General features: G+C 44.9%; 1 protein-coding gene across 9 annotated transcripts in view; it reads right to left on the bottom strand.

Annotated features, from left to right (window-relative positions):
- LOC126538680 (kielin/chordin-like protein) overlaps positions 1-18,513 on the bottom strand; it is a 64,803-nt gene extending 46,290 nt beyond the window's left edge. For 3 of the 9 annotated variants that reach the window (XM_072289796.1, XM_072289798.1, XM_072289800.1), the window contains exons 1-4: positions 18,287-18,510; positions 17,750-17,917; positions 13,952-14,131; positions 2,285-2,449 (exon numbers count right to left, since the gene is read on the bottom strand). In XM_072289796.1, the coding sequence (XP_072145897.1) occupies positions 2,285-2,449; positions 13,952-14,131; positions 17,750-17,917; positions 18,287-18,393 (620 nt within the window). In that variant the 5' untranslated portion in view covers positions 18,394-18,510. Of the gene's footprint in view, positions 1-2,284; positions 2,450-13,951; positions 14,132-17,749; positions 17,918-18,286 lie in introns of all 9 variants that reach the window. The other 6 variants (XM_072289799.1, XM_072289801.1, XM_072289802.1 and 3 more) reach the window with 6 other exon arrangements.
- Between the last annotated feature and the right edge of the window lie 861 nt (positions 18,514-19,374).

Genomic DNA, 19,374 nt, shown 5'->3' with positions numbered 1-19,374 from the left:
AGAAGGGATTGAAAAGTGAAACATTGTGGTAAAAACATTTGACATTTGTTGATCGTAACACCTCAAAAATGCATTTGACAGTCCGTCAGGGCCAGTGGATTTCTCATTATCTAGCTCCAATAGCATGGCAAGAACCCCTTGACTATCTATATATAAATCATTTTCTAATACAGGAGAAACATTCGGCAGGTTATATTCGTCACGTGTTGAAAAAACACATTGAATGTACTGATTGAACGTCTGGGCAATAGAAGTTGGGTCATCCAGAATTTTATCATCAACTTTGAGTTTCTGAATCTCCTTTTTACTTTGACTGATGTAGCGCTAGAACTTCATGGAAAACTGTCGCTAAAAAGTTTCTTCTTGCTTGTTTTACTTTACGTTGCAGATCATGCTTTAGCTATATAAATTGTGGAGTGAATGTTTTGTGCTTCTTTCTCTGGCGCTTAATCTTTCTTTTGGTTTGTATTGTTCCCGAGTAATCCAGGAGTTTTTATGGTGTATTTGCAGTCTTTCTGATGGTATGAAATTTTGAATGCAGAACGTAACTGCAGAACAAAACTGTTGCCAGAAGCTTTCAACGTTGTTGGTGCTAATGACGAGATGCTCTTCCAAATAATCGATTACTGCTATGTCATTGGCTCTATTATAGTCTTTTACTTTGGCTGGAGGAATTTTTTTCCTTTTGCATCTCCGTATATCTAGTCCAGCAGAAATATATCAGGTTATGGTCGGAAATTCCAGGTTTAACCTGTACTGTTCCCGAGCTAAATTTTTCAGAATTAAATAGGAGATATAGAATTGCATTTCCACTGGTGTAAGCTCTCACAATCTGATCAAGAATAAAAGTAAGCATTAGATCAACTAGCGCGTCAGCCGCTACAGAATATCCATGCAGCATGTTATTCCAATCAATGGATGGCAGGTTAAAATCTCCAGCTATAATTAGGTTTTTGTCCCGGAATTTTAGCAGGCGATCATATAGAGTGCTCAAAAACAAGTCATCAGCATTGGGAGGTCGGTAAACAGCCCAGACAAAAAAAGTGTCACCTAGTAGTGACACCCTTAGAAGTAGACTTTCGTGATCACAGACTTGGTCAGCAATAGTAACTTCAATATTATCGTTGCGGTGATATATTGTTATCACCGCAACGCCGCCCCCACGGCAACCCCTATCACGTCTGTACAGCCTGTAGTCCGGCGGCGCAACTTCGTCATCACTAATTTGATCATGAAGCCAAGTTTCAGTTATAACACATATTTGAGGATTATGTGACAAAAGAAGCGTTTCCAATTTTTCTATTTTATTGACAATGCTCTGCGCGTTAAATACAAGCAGATGAAACTCACGTTCCTTTAGTCGCTAGCTTGTTGAGATAAGGGTGTTCGTCTTCTGCACGGCCTTGCGCGATTTGGAAGTGTCGTCCCAATAATACAGTTGTTTGTCAATGCCGATCTTATCCTGTACGAGCGATACCTTCCTGGCCATATCCTTACCTTGCTTCGCACCATCCCAGAGCAATTTCCTTTTTCGCAGCGTTTCTGCGCAGTAGTCATTTTGAACGCTTATACTAGTTCCTTTAAATTTTTTAGCGTTGCTCAAGACTGCCTCCTTTTCTTTATAGTCTTGAAAGTAAAGAACTATAGGCCGCTTTTCGGAAGGTTTTCCTAGTCTATGGATTCTAGCGATTGATACGCATTTTACTTCCAATTTTTGCTCGAAGACATTTTAAATGACTTTGTTGCGCAATACAGCTTCAGATTCGTTTGGTTCTTCTGGAATGCCGAACAGAACAAGGTTACTCCTGCGGCTTCGATCCTCGAGGATTACAGCCACTGTTTGTCCCTGCGCGCTGAAAAGACAGCATCGTGCATTAGCGGCCGCAGTGTTATTGTTGCAGGCGGCGCGGCAGATGTACTAATTTATTTTACAATTTTTTACGCTCGAAATTAGATGTCTTTCCATCGCGAGACATAATCAATCGTAGCGTTTTCTCGGGAACGTTCGCGCCTCTAAATTTCTACGGGTACCTAGGTAATAGCAGAGCAGCGAAATTGAAATATTTGCGATGTTGCTTTTCTTGTATACCACAGGTACCTCTACATTACAGTTTTCTGGATTCCGTCCACATATTTAGTTGTCCAAAGCAAATTCACAAAAGAAAGGCAAAAGAGAACGCTAGGTATGTTATTCGAAGTCGTAATATATCATCAAGTTACGTTTTCTATTTTGACACGGCGCAGTTAAAATCTGTAATGAACGTTTGTCATCTGTACGACTCACCAGTCAGGTAGATCGCACTCTTCTTCGTACTGAGCGCACCAGCTGCTGTTTTTATAGTAAAGAGTTCCTTCAGAGCAGTAACATTTCGCGTGGTAACCTGTGCACTCCTGCTTGCCGTTGGGGCATTCACAGCTAGCACATCGTTGATTGACGTCCTTCATTTTCCTGTATTAATTGAATGCAGAAGAATGCAATTCAAGCTGGCTGTAACGAGCAATCGTCTAGCACTTCTAGAAAGACACGTAAACACTTCGCTACTAGCCCATCTGGCTTGCTCAAACAATAAAGGCGCTCCCGATACGTTGAAATTCTGCAGTTCGCCACTGACCCCGTTAACGTCGCCCCATCAAAAACGTGACTCGGTTCAGTTACCTCGTCCGACTGAATCGAATCGAAGGCAGGTATTTAGGAAAGTCGGCTCTGAGTATTCTATGAAGAAATATTGCTTCAACAATGTCGTTGGACGCAACTACGCCTCGTTACATGTGAGAGTGTGCCAAATTAGAAAATAAATAATCCGGTTTTACGTGCCTATGGTTATGAGGCACGCCGTAGTGCGGGCTCCAGGAATTTCGACCACCTGGGGTTCTTTAACGTACGCATAAATCTAAGTTAGGGCCACTGATTCCAATGCTTCAAGTATGGCGTCATGAAGAACGTTGTGATGGGCTCCCTTTATATCTAAGAACATTGAGACAGATAACCTCTTACATGTGTTTTGGTGTTGTACGTAGGCTACCTGATCGATACCGTTGTCGACAGAACATCGGTAGCGTCTAAAGCCAGCAATGGCGTCTGGATAGATATCCTGATGTTCAAGGTACCGCTCAAGTCTGGCGAGGATCATTCGCTCCATTGCCTTCCCAACGCAACTTGCCAGTGCAATTTGTCGGTATGAAGTAATATCTGAGGGAGACTTGCCAGGCTTAAGACGCGGTACCAGGCAGCTGATCTTCCAATCTTGAGGAACTTTGCCGTCCTGCCAGGACTCGTTATATTTATCAGGGAGCGCACTTCGTGCTCGTTCACTAAGGTGACATAGCATACGGTAATATATGTCATCCGGACCAGGCGACGACAACCGATTACATAGGCCGGGCGCCGCGTTTCACGCATGGATCGAGGCAGATCCATGCGTGAATCTCGTGAGTCTGGAATACGGTTCAATGTAAGCGAACCTGTGCAAGTTGACTGGCCCGCAATCATAGCATAGAAGTCGTCCGCCACATCAATGGGCCTAGGTGGTCAATTATATTGTTGGACACGCAGTTATTTACATAGGCGGACTCTATCTATTAACACTGAAGCTGGCCCAACCTCGCAATATTATACGCACCATGGAGTTCCACAAAGCGGTGTCTTGAGTCTCACACTTTTCAACCTTGTACTCATTGGTTTCGTGGAATGGCTTCCGAACACAGTTAAAATATCAATGTATGCCGACGACATCTGCGTCGTGGCGTCTGGTGCGACACACCCGCAGGTACGCGCAAGGCTTAAAAAGCTGCGACGTCAACGTCAACGTACCTAAATGAAGAAGGCATCAAGATTTCGCCAGAAAAATGTGCATTGGTCGCGTTTAGCCAAAAGCCAATGAAATCATACGATGTCTCTTTTAACGGTCAAAGGAAAAGCTTATGTCAGGACGCACCCATTCTTAGGCATAATCATTGATCGTGACCTCTGCTGGAGTCCTCATGTGGCCTACCTAAAGAAGCGCCGGACGGATATTTCTAACGTGTTCAAGTTGGAGGAAAAGCGTGGGGTACGCCAGTACAAGCAATGATGCAAATATGCACTGAGCTCTTTCTTGGGTATTTGCGATACAGCTTGCCTGTACTGACCAACGCCTGCAGAACTAATATCCGTACACACGAAAGCATCCAGGTCCAGGCGCATAGACTGTGCCTTAGATGGCCGCGGTGCTCGTCAACAGCTGAAACAATTACAATTGCACACGATTTCGCAGCCAAGACCCATATAGTCATGGAAGAGCTGAAGATAGAATAAACTTTATTTTCCAACGGATAAGGTGATCTACCCACCTCCCGACACGCAGGTCAGGCGGCGAGGGCCGCCGCGTCAGATGCAGGCTGGGAGGTCTTGGATCCCAGCAGGCTCTTCAGCCAGTTGGACTAGCTGGCGCTGGAGCTCAGTGTCCGAGCTGCACAGCAGGGTCTCCCAGGTGTCTCTAATACCTATTCGTGCGTTCCCCCGAGAGAGTACGGACTGCATAGTACGGGTCTGTAGTACGGGACTGAGAGCACGGGAGAGTACGGGTCTGCAGGATCGGTGATCTTTCCTGCAAGATCCTCCACCATAAAGATTCGACTATATCATCGGGCTACATCGACTGCCGCGGAGCTCACTGCTATTCGTTGTGCACTTCGTGTAATTTCTGATTAACTACCCAAGAAATCGAGCGTGTTCAGTGACTCCAAGGCTGGTCTTCATTGTTTGGTTGCTGCCTTACGCCGCGGACCCACGAACGACTAGTTCTAAAAATCAGACTGCTGCTTCCCCACCTCGTCGAGCAAGGACACGACATCACGTTACAGTGGATTCCAAGCAAGTGTGGCATAATGTGCAATGAGCATGCTTGCAAGACTCTATTTCATTCTCAAGAACACACGCCGCAATGAAAATTCATGTGCTTGCAAACGAAGCCATCAGAACTTTATGGAACATACCAAGCTTGAAGCACCCACGTCTACACCGACTGTACCCGTCCCTTTGACTTCGACCCCCATCTGGACTCTAGACTCGAGACAGCAGTACTTTGCCGACTGTGGCTTCGTGTCGCTTACACATGAACTTTAGCCTTCCGAGTCGTTATGGACATTGTATGGTATAGAACATGTACTTTGCCACGGTCCTGGATACAGTGCGCACCGGCTATCACTAGCGACCGTATTGGCACACCATGACGACAGCTCACTTTCAGAACAGTCAGTGTTGGAATGCCGACATGAACTGTCGTCGCCCCGAAAGTCAGTCAGCGCTTAGTTGACTTTTCTACGTGGCAGTGGCCTACTAAATATACTATAATGATCCCATTCCGTCCCTCTTCGTTTTTTTTTTCACGCTTTTATTTTTGTCACCGCTCTTGTTTCTGTCTTAACTTCCCCTATACATACCCCTAGTGCAGGGGATCAAACCGGAGGTTTTAATTAAGACGGCAAGCTGGGCGAGTTGGTCATTGAACATGTTCCTAAGGGTTTTAACTATGGTTAACCTTCCTGCCTTTCTCTCATTTGCATCTCTCTCTCTCTCCCTCCCTCTCTCTAAATCTAAGCACATTGGTGTTTTTGCATTTTGCCCCCACCGAAATGCGGCCGTCGTGGCCGTGGTTCAATCCTGCGACCTCGTGCTTAGCAGCCGAAAGTGTGTGATTTTTATTATTATGCAAAAAAGAGGTGAGGCGTGCAGACAGGACACAAGAGTAGAGAAGTGCACATCGCGAACGCCGACTATCAATTGAAGGGAGCACTGAAGCGAAAAAAGAAAGAAGACACAAAACTCACCTGCGCAAGCTGAGGAATGGTATCACCACGTTTCAGTCGCGTACGTGTGCCGGTCTACGTGAGAGATAACTGTTAAGGCACTTAATCTCTTCTTTATGTAAAGTAATCGAAGGCTGACTCACGCACGCACTTCCAGCATTATAGATATGCCATGCCTTTACCATTAGACGCGTATCTTCATTCTTATGCCTGTACAATATCGCGCATTCATCTAACTCTGGCGTGCAGTTACAATCTTGGCAATGTAGGCAAAGATTAGAAGGTGATCCACCGATCCAGCGTCTTCTGTCCTGTCGACACGCCTCACCTCTTTTTTGCATAATGAATCCTTACCAACTAGCTCAGCTTTCTGCCGTTCTAAGATTCTTATTAGTTTGAATAGTAAAACGATCAAGTTTGTTGGTACAGTGTACATAATAATCAATCTTCAGTCTAGGTCCCATGTCCGTCGACTACTTTTAGGTACGCTTACCGAGCTTTATTTCTTGAAGTATTGCAATAACTTAAAAGGAAATAGTGAACCTAAAGAAAACATATGTAACCCTGCTTCAAGTGCGAAAATTCCTTTCCCTCGAGGCACATACCAATGGAGTGCTAATGCGTGTAATTAGCAGCCCCAGGCTTCCAAATATGAAGAGCGTTTAGTAGTTCTCTTATCAGCTTGCGCCTTTCCGCGTCCGCTTACCCGTATTTAAGAGAGAAGGGGGCATCACAAATTCTTGAGCAGATGTGCTTCATCGTTCGTTGAAAGGTGAGCTTAGTGCTCAAGTCCTTTTATTTTTCTGTGTGTACCTTTTTTCACAAACTGAAAAAGCGTAGAGCATTATGTCTGCCGTCACCGACGAATTGGTGGGTAATAACTAATTAATAAATTGTAAATGGTGATACTTGTAGCCGCTGTGCCAACATTACGTTGTAGAACACGTTCGAAAACATAATTTTACTTCTTTGTGGCGGGACGTTTCATTCATGATTCCTTTTGCCGCCATTAAAAGAAAGCCATGAACGATTAATGTTGTGCATATCCCCTGCCCTGCAGGAACCAAGGTTATGCGAAGCATGTTACAACTACATTTCTATCCATCATCGTTTGGGGTTCTTCTAAGAGTTAACAGATACCTACGTGTTTATGTAAATCAAGTGATGATGTGTGTTTGACGCGAGCTTGTGCGTTATGACAGAAGCAAGACGACGGTGACATGACGATGGCATGACGACGGTTTTTGTTTTACTCCACCAAAGAAACAGTTACGACCTATTCCAATAATATCTGAGCCGATACTGAGTGCGGCGCATTGTCGTGTAGAGTTTTCGTGGCACTAGCTGCTACAAGGAAAGGACTGGCGAATATGGGCAAATCCGGAAGAGGGTTCATTTTGACACAGCGTTTCAAAGGGCTAGCTGCCACGAGGCAAGAATGGTAGAAATTTGCGTGCTCTGCCAATTGCAATCGATTTGTGAACACAATTCTTTTACATTGGGATGTGGTGGGCTGGTCGTACCAGCTTGATGGTTTTGCCATGAACTTCGAGACAGCCGGAGTGCTTGAAGAGCTCGAGTAGAGCGGTCTATACCAGTAAAGATACGTGCTTACAGCGGCCCTTGGATCCGAAGCCTCCAAGAAAAGTTATTGATGCTTAAAGAATTTAAAGCCATAAGACCCAGATGCTTGATCATAGACCACAGTAAACCTTAATTTAACTTGAAGGTGCACTGGTTGCCGAGTAATAACACTTAGACAGGAAATTTCTTACGTGCAGAAAAAAAAAACTCATTGCAGATTTAGTGGTGAACGGAGCAGAAATGCGTAAGCATTTCATCGCGCCTGGTGGAGGCCCCACTTCTATATTTTAAACTGCCTTCACCACATCGCGAAGTGTTGTCCCGCAGCTGACTTGACAAATGTCCTGTAACTTCAAGGAGCGAAGTACAACTGACCGTGGTCCAGAGCAGGTTTCCGTAAGTTGCTTTTGCGCTTGAATGCATAAAACGACGTTTTGTTAACAAAGTAATTGGAACGCCACTGCATTGCTCCGCAAAGTTCGGGAATTAGTATCTCGAAACTGGTGTCATCCTGGGATTTCATTCCAGAAGGATCCGCCTTCCGAACTCTCCGGTTAGAATTTGTAAATTTAAATATGGGCGATAAGGGAACTAGGGAAAACGTAATTAGCGAATGTTTGCTAATTATTCGATTATGCAATTCATTGTATTCCGCAAGTCATATCCACCTCTTTGAGAAGACCAGCTCATGAATTAGATTGGTGCAGTATACTACGAGTAACCATTTAAAAAGTTTAAACAGTGTTCGCTGAAACACACGATGTATAGGGTGTTTCATTGCGATAGCAATTATATGAACCGTCTAAGCGCATTTCTGCAGTCGGCATCGGCGTCGCCGTGAGGTTCGATATTGCCATGGGGCAAAAATGGACAAACAAAGGTGTATTTACAGGTATTTACACATTGCAGTAACGCGGGATGCAAAAAAATTAGCAGTGGCTTAGCTTGGCTATGCCAGGATATACGTAGCGTGAGCTAACGTTTATGGTCGGGCATGCCGCTCAGCCTCCTGGCGACGCCGCTTTGCTAAACGTTCCTCCCTTTGCTCCGGTGTCTCCGCAGCACGTTTAGCCTTCTTCTGTTCTGTTTTCCTACGCTCAACCGCTAATTGGCAGGCAACTACATCGGGATCCGATGAGTTAAGCTTCTCCGCTCTTTTGCGCCGCTGAGCAGCAATTTAGCTCCTTCTCCATGGCTATACCACACTGGCAAACGCCTCGCTATATGTATACTCCCAATGATACCTCTGCGAAAATGAGAGGCGCTATCAAGTGGCCCTGGCGCAGCGTCAGACTTGGCAACTGCGCAACAGAGATGCACAGCTAGGTACGCGCCGGCGCCAGTGCGTTTGCCGCGGCTATGACGTCACTCCTCCGGAATGCGCAGACCGGCGCTAGCTGTGCGCCGTGTGACGTCACTGCTCCTCGCGCATGCGCAGCACTGCTCAACATGGCCAGTTTAGCTCACGCTACAAAAATGGCTACCCGAAACAGCCGGATGCCCACATCGCCAAATCATCATCTTTGTTCATAATCACACTATGCCTCACTGCTCCTTAACAATATATATTCCAAGGGCGATAAAATTGTCGCCGCGCCTCGTATGCTAGATGTGCGAGTGAAGGCGTGTGAGCTCGAGCCGGCAATCACTGCTAAATCTCGTGTACGAAAGGGAGAAAACCAGGAAGGAAGCATGCCGTCTTCCGTCGCCTACAAGGCTACGGGGGGAGGGTAGGGAAGGGGGCCCGTTCTACTTTGGTCCGTGCGCGCCTGCCTGCGCCGCTGTATATTGAAAGCAATCTGCGACGGAGACAACGTCGGCCGTGGGTAAGGAGGAGTTGGAGGGCGTTCTACTCCGGGCGGCGCGGGCACATCGTCCGCAGATCGTCCGCTTTAACTCCCGTATACAGCATACGGCGGGCGGCGACGGTGTTATCGCACTTGGATTTATACAGCACATCATGACAATGACGCGAGAATGCACATGGAGTGTCTATATCAGTGCTATCGGAAATAAAATATCTTGACCGAAGCATATTTGTTAATGCGGTCTTATCAATACCATAATTATTGCTATCATTATGACATCAATTATTTTTAGAGCGCATGTTTTACTTCCTCTTTCCCATCCCCCTGAGTAGGGTAGCCAACCAGACGCATTTCTGGTTAACATTCCGGCCTTGTGTCTTTATTTCCTCCTCCGGCCCCTAGAGCACAGCTGCTAGGCGCCCGTTCCTCCGGCGAGCGTTGGCGTAGTACCTTGTAACTGGGCGAACGGTCACAGCGAGTGATGAAGGAGAATACTAAGCGCAGCGGGAGATAACAGACGGCGGTAGAGAAGAGAGCGCGAGGAGGAAAACCAAGGAAAAGGATGCAGCTGCAGCGTCGGGCGCAAAGTGGAGGAGGATGGTATGGCGAAAGCGTGAGAAGAGAAGCGTCATCATCATCGTCATCATCAGCCTGGTTACGCCCATACTTCTCCAACAACCCCGGTCATGTACTAATTGCGGCCATGTTGCCCCTGCAAACTTCTTAATCTCATCCGCCCACCTTACTTTCTGCAGCCCTCTGCTACGCTTTCCTTCCCTTGGAATCCATTCCGTAACTCTTAATCACCATCGGTTATCTTCCCTCCTCATTACGTGTCGTGCCCATGCCCATTTTTTTTTCTTGGTTTCAATTAAGATATCATTAACTCGCGTTTGTTCCCTCACCCAATTTGCTCTTTTCTTATCCCTTAACGTTACACCTATCATTCTTCTTTCCATAGCTCGTTGCGTCGTCCTCAATTTGAGTAGAACTCTTTTCGTAAGCCTCCAGGTTTCTGCCCCGTACGTGAGTACTGGTAAGACACAGCTGTTATAAACTTTTCTCTTGAGGGATAATGGCAACCTGCTGTTCATGATCTGAGAATGCCTGCCAAACGCACCCCAGTCCATTCTTATTCTTCTGAATATTTCCGTCTCATGATCCGGATCCGCAGTCACCACCTGTCCTAAGTCGATGTATTCCCTTACCCCTTCCAGTGCCTCACTACCTATTGTAAACTGTTGTTCCCTTCCGAGACTGTTAAACATTACTTTAGTTTTCTGCAGATTAATTTTTAGACCCACCCTTCGGCTTTGCCTCTCCAGGTCAGTGAGCATGCATTGCAGTTGGTCCCCTGAGTTACTAAGCAAGGCAATATCATCAGCGAATCGCAAGTTACTAAGGTATTCTCCATTAACTCTTATCCCCAATTCTTCCCAATCCAGGTCTCTGAATACATCCTGTAAACACGCTGTGAATAGCATCGGACGCCTTTCTTTATTGGGATTTTGTTGCTTTCTTTATGGAGGACTATGGTGGCTGTGGAGCCGCTATAGATATCTTTCAGTATTTTTACATACGGCTCGTCTACACCCTGATTCCGCAATGCCTCCATGACTGCTGAGGTTTCGACTGAATCAAACGCTTTCTCGTAATCAATGAAAGCTATATATAAAGGTTGGTTATATTCCGCACATTTTTCTATCACCTGATTGATAGTGTGAATATGGTCTATTGTTGAGTAGCCTTTACGGAATCCTGCCTGGTCCTTTGGTTGACGGAAGTCTAAGGTATTCCTGATTCTATTTGCAATTACCTTAGTAAATACTTTGTAGGCAACGAACAATAAACTGATCGGTCTATAATTTTTCAAGTCTTTGGCGTCCCCTTTCTTATGGATTAGGATTATGTTCGCGTTTTTCCAAGATTCCGGTACACTCGAAGTCCTGAGGCATTGCGTATACAGGGTGGCCAGTTTCTCTAGAACCATCTGCCCACCATCCTTCAACAAATCTGCTGTTACCTGATCCTCCCCAGCTGCCTTCCCCCTTTGCATAGCTCCCAAGGCTTTCTTTACTTCTTCCGGCGTTACCTGTGGGATTTCGAATTCCTCTAGACTATTCTCTTTTCCATTATCGTCCTGGGTGCCACTGGTACTGTGTAAATCTCTATAGAACTCCTCAGCCACTTGAACTATCTCATCCATATTAGTAATGATATTGCCGGCTTTGTCTCTTAACGCATACATCTGATTCTTGCCAATTCCTAATTTCTTCTTCACTGCTTTTAGGCTTCCTCCGTTCCTGAGAGCATGTTCAATTCTATCCATATTATACTTCCTTATGTCAGCTGTCTTGCGCTTGTTGATTAACTTCGAAAGTTCTGCCAGTTCTATTCTAGCTGTAGGGTTAGAGGCTTTCATACATTGGCGTTTCTTGATCAGATCTTTCGTCTCCTGCGATAGCTTACTGGTATTCTGTCTAACGGAGTTACCACCCACTTCTATTGCACACTCCTTAATGATGCCCACAAGATTGTCGTTCATTGCTTCAACACTAAGGTCCTCTTCCTGAGTTAAAGCCCAATACCTGTTCTGTAGCTTGATCTGGAATTCCTCTATTTTCCCTCTTACCGCTAACTCATTGATCGGCATCTTATGCACCAGTTTCTTCCGTTGCCTCCTCAGGTCTAGGCTAATTCGAGTTCTTACCATCCTATGGTCACTGCACCTATGGGTGCACCGCACCGCTGCATCCTATGGGTGCAGCGGTGGCGTAGAGGTAGAACACCCGCCTCGCGTGCAAGAGGTCCGTGGTTCGAATCCCGGTGCCGCGCAATTTTCCACCGGATTAAAAAAAAAATCCGCGTGTTGATAAAATTGCATAAACAGGTCTGGAGTGTGGCCTGATCCCGGTGACCAGAACCGGCAACACACTCCCTCACCAGAGCAGGATTGGCCACCCTGGTGCAGTACTTGGCCACAACCTCCTATATGAACGCAACAATCAAACCCCGGCCCTCAGTCCCCAGCAGCTGCGAAGCAACTGACCACGGCGGCGGTCAGACCTGCGACGCTGCAGAGGGTGCTAAGAATCCCTGGCTCAGGACAGGCCGCCATTGGACTATGAACCTGGCAAAGTTTAACGCTAGAACGTTATCTAGTAAGAAAAGCGTACTGCCACGCAAGATGTGGCGTGTGGCGATGATGGCTACGACATGGCGCCCTGTATGGAAACAAAGCGCTGCGGGAGCGGAGCTCTGACGACCGTGTCGTGCGCGCATCTGAAGAGCGGCCATACATCGTTTCCCTCGCGCTATCTAACAAACACGGTGTGCTCTAGAACGGTAAGCGTGAAAGAACAACGCATGAGAGCAGGTGCGCCCGCTGCAGAGAATGCACCATTGTTTGCAATGCCGGGCGCACGTTCGTTTCGCGTTGTGATACATGTGGAGCGGATAGCTTGCACAAGAAGCTCTAGAATTGGCCGCGAAATTCGATCGTGTTTGGCTATTTGCATACGCCGGTCGGCCTTAGAGGCACTTCGCGATGGCAGAAATCTGCGTTGGTACGCTGAGCAATTGTTCTAGTAGCCTTAATTGAGACATGCGTAGAGCAGGTGCCGTTCGTGCGAGCCACCTCACAGGAGTTGGCGCAACTTATTTCTTGGGGTGGCTTCTTCATAATGGTTACAGAGGCACTTAAGTTTTCTTACGTGCAGTGAATGCGAAAGCAGTATGGCTCCTCCGTGCGCTAGTTTTCACTTGGGCATCTGCTCTAATTTGGAAAAGAAAATTTTGAGGGTGGGCAACCAAAATTTTGGGGGTGGGTCACCTAAATTTCAGGGCTGAATTGCATCAATTTTGGGAGTTGGTCAAGTCGTTTGGGACGTGGGTGAACTCAATTTTCGAATTGGGCAATGCCAATTTTGCGGGTTTGGTCAAATCAATTTCGCGAGTGGACCAGGTCGCTTTTCAACGTGGGTCATCTCAATTTTCGAATAGGGCAAATAGAATTTTTTGGGTACGGGTGACCCTAATTTTTGGGGTGTGCCGAGTCAACTCTTGAAGCGGACCAGAGAGGTTTTCAAGGTGGCTTAACTTGGTTTAGGGGGTCGTCACAGCCAGGGCCGATTGCCTTATCGTGTGCATGTAATGCTGTGGAGCTTTGAGTATTGCCACGGCGGGCACCGTTTAGGTATGAGCGTATAGACCGTATATTTGGAAAAGTGATGTAGACGCTACCAAAACAACTAATATTATTAGAATATGCACATCAATATATTTCACGTACAGAGGGCTTGTATAAAGAAACACTTTTTATGGTTATAACGAGAGAAAGATAAAACCTGGGCCTTCGAAAAACAGTTTTAGCATAAGCTTTCTATACTTGACATTGTACTTGACTGAAAACAAAAAGAAGCAGTGTACGTTGTATGTTCCCTGAATGAACTTGCATTGTGAGTTCCTATCGGATTCTCAGTGCGTGAAATAATAGGCAGGTTATGAACGGTACGAGGGATTCGGCTCGCGTATTGAATCAAATAGAAATAAAAGCGGAGCTGCGGGAATGTCAAAAAGGGTTGATTATATTCTCAGAATACATGAAGCATGTATTTACAACATGCAAAAGTGAACTGTACAGTAAGAAACGCCAGCATGCGCACGAATTCCGAAATTTAAGGAACATAGTTAATACTTTCATTTTGAGGTAGATTAATGAATCTGGTCCCGCATGATTAGAGGCATGAAGGTAGAGAAGTGGAAAGTCATACCAAAAATTGTGCTTCTTTCGTGGCCTTCTAAAACAGTCCTGTCGCGACCCTACGCAATTGACAGGGTCGTCTTCGGGGTACACGACACCATCTCTGCAGTGGCACTTTGTACCAACAGCGCAACTGGATTGGCTGCACTCGCAGAGAAGGCATCCGCTGTTGTTTGCAAAGTGCTTGTGCCTGCGAATAACAAATAAAATGTCATGGTACCTGATTGGCATAGCGCCGTAGCACATTACACTAACTTGTGACAATTTTGATTATCACAAAACGCACCCACGGCCGGTTCGCAAAAAGAGGAGGATCGTTTGTTTAGAAACACCGGCCAGTTCAAAGACATCATCACAGGTAGGCGTACACTGTAACAAAAGACAGGGTGTCCGGCCGAAACAAGGCAACCGTTTGGTTCGTGCCCAAGTTGGTGCTGTCCGATTTGGTTCCGGTTCTATTACGGTTCACAGAAATAAAATGTCAGGACCGTTTGTGAACCGGTTCACAATGGCGAACCGGCACTCGAACCGGTTTGGTGCAATAAAGCTTTTTTGGTGACTTGCGGCATAGTGCTATCGACTTGTGCTCATGGCGCACTCGTAGGCTTTGTCTTGAGGTGGAAGAAATGGGGTTCTTGGCACATGCGAGCCAAAAATGTCGATATTTTTTCTTTACGGGCATGTCAGTAAACTTCATACATACATACATACATACATACATACATACATACATACATACATACATACATGCATGCATGCATGCATACATACATACATACATACATACATACATACATACATACATGCATACATACATACATACATACATACATACATACATACATACATACATACATACATACATACATACAATGAAGTAATACAGGCCGTTATCTTAGGCAGTGTCGCTGCAATATTGTGCTGTATGCACTGTCTGAACTCGTCGTCGTTCTTTTTGGCGTTTCCTTTTGTTGTCATCATTACTGGCTTCGGCGAAAACAGTATAAATTTATAGGGATCTTCAGAAAGAAAACTTTTTTACTCGAATAGAATACGAGGGTGCAGCCTAAATGCTGGCATTGAGATGCCGTCAATGCGGGCATTGGCTGCGTGGTTGCGCGCTGGATCCTTTTTTTTTGTACACCCGTCGAAGTATGATGCGCACCGCTTAAATAAAGCCATCGTGTTGTCGCCATTGCCGCGCGTTCATCAGTGACTTTTCTGAAAACGAAATATCGGAAAGCAGCCAGGTCGTTTTGATAAAAATGAGAAACGACGTTTTGCTTTTTTAAAACTTGCAGTTTACAAATAGAGTGCAGAGATAAGAATACATTTTCATTGACTGATAAAAGGCAGACCTAATTAGTGAACATAGCTCTCTGCCTAGCGTGGACTTTATTTCCACGCCTTGACTGCACCACAGTGAGTAAAAGTTTTGGTGCTTCTGGTATTTAAAAGTGGACTGGTGGTGAGTAAACTGTAACATGTGACTCTGGGTTGATTTGAACTGTATTACATAATGTACAACTCGACAGTTCATGTCCGCAGCAAAGAAATAAGTCATCAAGTTACATTTGTGGCAGTTTTTTATAAATAAAAGCAGGTGAGGACATTGATGCTTCGGAACGATAAACAAAGCAGTTGCTAAACGACGCGGCAATCTTCTTTGCAGAATCGCGAGTGGCCGAGTGTCTTGGGCTGACAAAAATTTCTGTCTCACGTACATCGTGTGCTGGGATTTAGGTTTAGAAATGGAACAGCGTTGTATTTTTGGAGACCCCAAACGTGCTTTGAGCCATGAAACGCAAAGAAAGCAAATTTCCTGTGTTGTTTACAGCTGTTGTCACCGCATACTGAGATGACAGCATCCGCTAGCGTCCGCAGCCTTATTCTTAAAAGAGGCCGAGCTGGTGTAATAATGAGGTTTCATATTTTCCATTCTCGAAGGCACCATTTTCTTCAGTCTCTGTGTGACCTGGCGTGTGTGTTTCACTGGTCATCTATATATAAGTAGCGAGCTGGCCTAATGACCAAAGCGTTAGTTTCAACAGAAGCGTTAGTTCTGCCTCGTCACTGAAACGAAGCTGTGGCTGCAGAGCACAACTGTCATGGCTTAAGTAAGATTTGCAAGCGTCTCTGCCGAGGTGGCCGTACAGCTATGCGCACATACCTATCATCTATCTTGATTATCGCTCATAACGCAACTTGTGAGCTGTAATAATGTTTTCGACTGAAAACGAATTTCTTTAAACAATCGAGTATGCATATAATAGCCTTTTGCATTTCCTTTGTTTGAACGTGTTGAGCCGAACCGGTGTGATTATTTTTTTCGGTTCAGGTTGGATTTGGGTTCCTGCACGCTCCAAAATTATCAGTTCACGCTTGGTTTCAGTGACGGCTAGAATTCTGGTTCGGATACGGTTTTCGGCCCTGGTTCGGTTCGATACCTTGATAAATACTCCTCGAGAAGTTTGCAAACGCCCACAAACGCCCACTATTAAAATATCGTTGCTTTGAACTGGGCACAAATTTTTTTTTCTTTGTAGTCGTCCTGGCCAGATCCCTAGGACCACTTCCACAGTTTTCCAGTTTTCCGGATTTGACTTTTTTACTACAAATTACACGCATTTCATTGCCATGGCCTCCGCTCAAATAGCTAGAGGCGATAACTACATGGGTTCGTCTGCGTTTATGTAAAACGTTCTTGTATTCCTGTCTACACAGTACGCCAGAAACATATTGTCATGTGGCATACTGTTCTGCTTAGCGCTTATGTAAGATTTAGTATTGATATTTACTAAATTAACAAACCACTGCAGTTCTGATATCAAAACAAGCAAAATGACGTGAAGAAACAACGAGACAGAAAACTGACAGGACAGTTACATCGCATTTTGATGCACCCTTTTACAACATAGCGACTGCGAACAATGCTAGAGAAAGAAGTAGTGATATCCCAGCTTGTTTCTAAGGCCCCCCTTTGTACTTGTAGAGTAATCTGTGTACAAGATTAGCTCCTCAAGGAAGTGTCTGTGTGGACCAAGTGTTCAAAATTTTATCGCCAGTTGTAGACTCCCATCCAAATCCGTACGTTCATGATGGACGCAACAAATATGACATGCAACTCACATAAACAACTGATGAAGTTTACTGCTGAGGTCATTATTCACGTCAAGTGGTGTTAATAGGAAATGTTCGTGATAAATAAAACATTACGAAACTGCATACACATTATTGGTGTGCTTGAAGCCAGGTATAAACATTGTCTGATCCAAAGAGTGTATTTGCAACACGTTGTGGTAATTGTTCCTCTGATCACACAAAATGATATGCAACTCTATATATCGCAATCGAGAAGTAACGAGCTGATGTGCTAATGACATGAATTTTAGTAAGCAATCGCTGAGGTTGACAAAACTGCGCGTTTCGTGCGAATTTCTTGCTCATATAGTTAGAGCAGATTAAATTTCTCTAGAACAGTATTTAGTTCGTTATGTACGATAGGCGCACGTATGCCATTGGGTGTGGTTATTACAGCTTGCCATCGCCCAGACCAAACTTGGGGACAGTAAGATGAGCAGGAATTTCAGGACACAAGTGGGCAGCCTGTGGGGGGAAATGTTTCATTAAACTCGGGCTTGGAAACCAGAACTCTATAGTGAACTTCACTCCATGTAAAATGATAAGGTCACTATGTGTGGTGCTGCAGCATAACATTTCTCGGTATGGTTGCTGAACAAAGAAGAATGAAGCCAGCTCTAGCAGAGTGAAATAATTCATTGAATTCTGCTGCGCCGAAAACACTCACCAGTCAGGCGTGTTGCATTCGCTGGCACGTCGGGGGCACCCATCGGTGTCTTTGTAGTAGAGAAATCCGTGAATACATTCGCATTTGTCATAGGGATTTGCGCATCTGCGTTCTCCGTTGGCACATTCACATGTAGCGCAGTCCGGGTGACTCCCACTGCGGCTGCCCCTAGTGAATTAGAGTGATTAAATTTACAGTCTATGACACTGCGACAACTTTTATCATCTCTGTTAAGTATGCTGCAGAGTGCACAGCACTCTATTAAACAGCTAATTCTGTCTTCGATGTTATGCAAGCAAAAGAGACATTTTGTGTCCGTTATGCATGCGCTTTGCGAGTGGTCTGAGGCATTTGTAAGGATTTCACTCGCCGAAAAACGTTCAGTAAGGGATGTCCCCGTACGTAACAGCACGGAGTAAAAACGAGATCGGATGGCGTTCATTCCTGATACTCACGGCTAGGTCCGAGCCAATGTCAAAATAGTTAAAATAAATTAGGTAGAGGGTCTTCTTGCAATTAGGTAATTAGATAATATACTTGCGCGGCTGTTGCTTGTAGTACCTTCCGTCAATGTTACTTTCGCTGATATTTGGTGAGCTTGCCACGAAGAAGAAGAAAGCCAGGTGAAGCAGAAATAATTTCATGCTAGTCTTATGGAGAAGTCCGTGCAGTTGTGAATTAGAGACCACGAACAGGCCGTTAATTTCATTATATTTCGTTGTTTCGGCGTGGTGAAGGAAAATGGGCTCGAACTCGTTTGCGGGATTTGAATGTTCCGAGAATTTTCATTTAATATTTTACTGAACCTTTTTATAAGGACTAACCGTCCAGAGTTTATTTTGCGCGCTTCCAAAGGATCGAGCTACAGCTGCGGTTTACGTTTCCATTTTCCCGCTGTGTCTCTAGGGCTCTCTATAAAGGGCGACCACTTTTTGAAAGTTTTACGTAATCTTTAAAAATCGCCTGTAGCAGATGGCGTAACTCGTCTTCTTCATCTGGATTATTCGAAGAGGCAGACGTTACTAGCAGGCAAAATCGAAACACGTATTCAACTAATTTGCATCAATCGACTAAATAATTCCTAATTTCTTACTTTACGGCAGATTGAAATTGGCAAATTGTAGCCCGTGAGTTTGCAAGATGCATCGACGAAATGAATTACCGATAATACACCAGTTTCGAGACATTATTTTCCAAAGTGTGAGACGAAAAGCACGGGCGTTCCAGTTACTTTTTCGCTACAATACATAACGCAGAATTTTCTTAAAAAAGCAGAGTGCATTTTTTACAGCGAGTTTGAAGGCATTCCTCTTCAAGCTGGTAGTATTCTGGAAAACCATTCCAAACGAATACGCCCGGCAATCTCATTGCCTACAATTTGTAAATTGCTATATGTGCCGCAAAGGAAATAATTAGGAACCTAGTGAGTGCGATCTTGACAATTGGCTGAACGCGCGTTTAGATATATCGTACTGTTGATGTCCTCCTCTAAAAACAATTTGTCTTAACGGTTAGACTTATGGTGTCTGCAATAGCCGATTTTTGAAAATTCCATAAATCTTACAAATGATCACTCCGTAGAGAATGCCTTCATAGTCTTTGGTAAGTCCAACTTTTTTATGCGC

The sequence above is a fragment of the Dermacentor andersoni genome, chromosome 8 (assembly GCF_023375885.2).
Source record: "Dermacentor andersoni chromosome 8, qqDerAnde1_hic_scaffold, whole genome shotgun sequence".
NCBI lineage: Eukaryota > Metazoa > Arthropoda > Arachnida > Ixodida > Ixodidae > Dermacentor > Dermacentor andersoni.
Note: the sequence above shows the minus strand (reverse complement) of the source record. Positions and strands in the feature narration are given on the sequence as shown.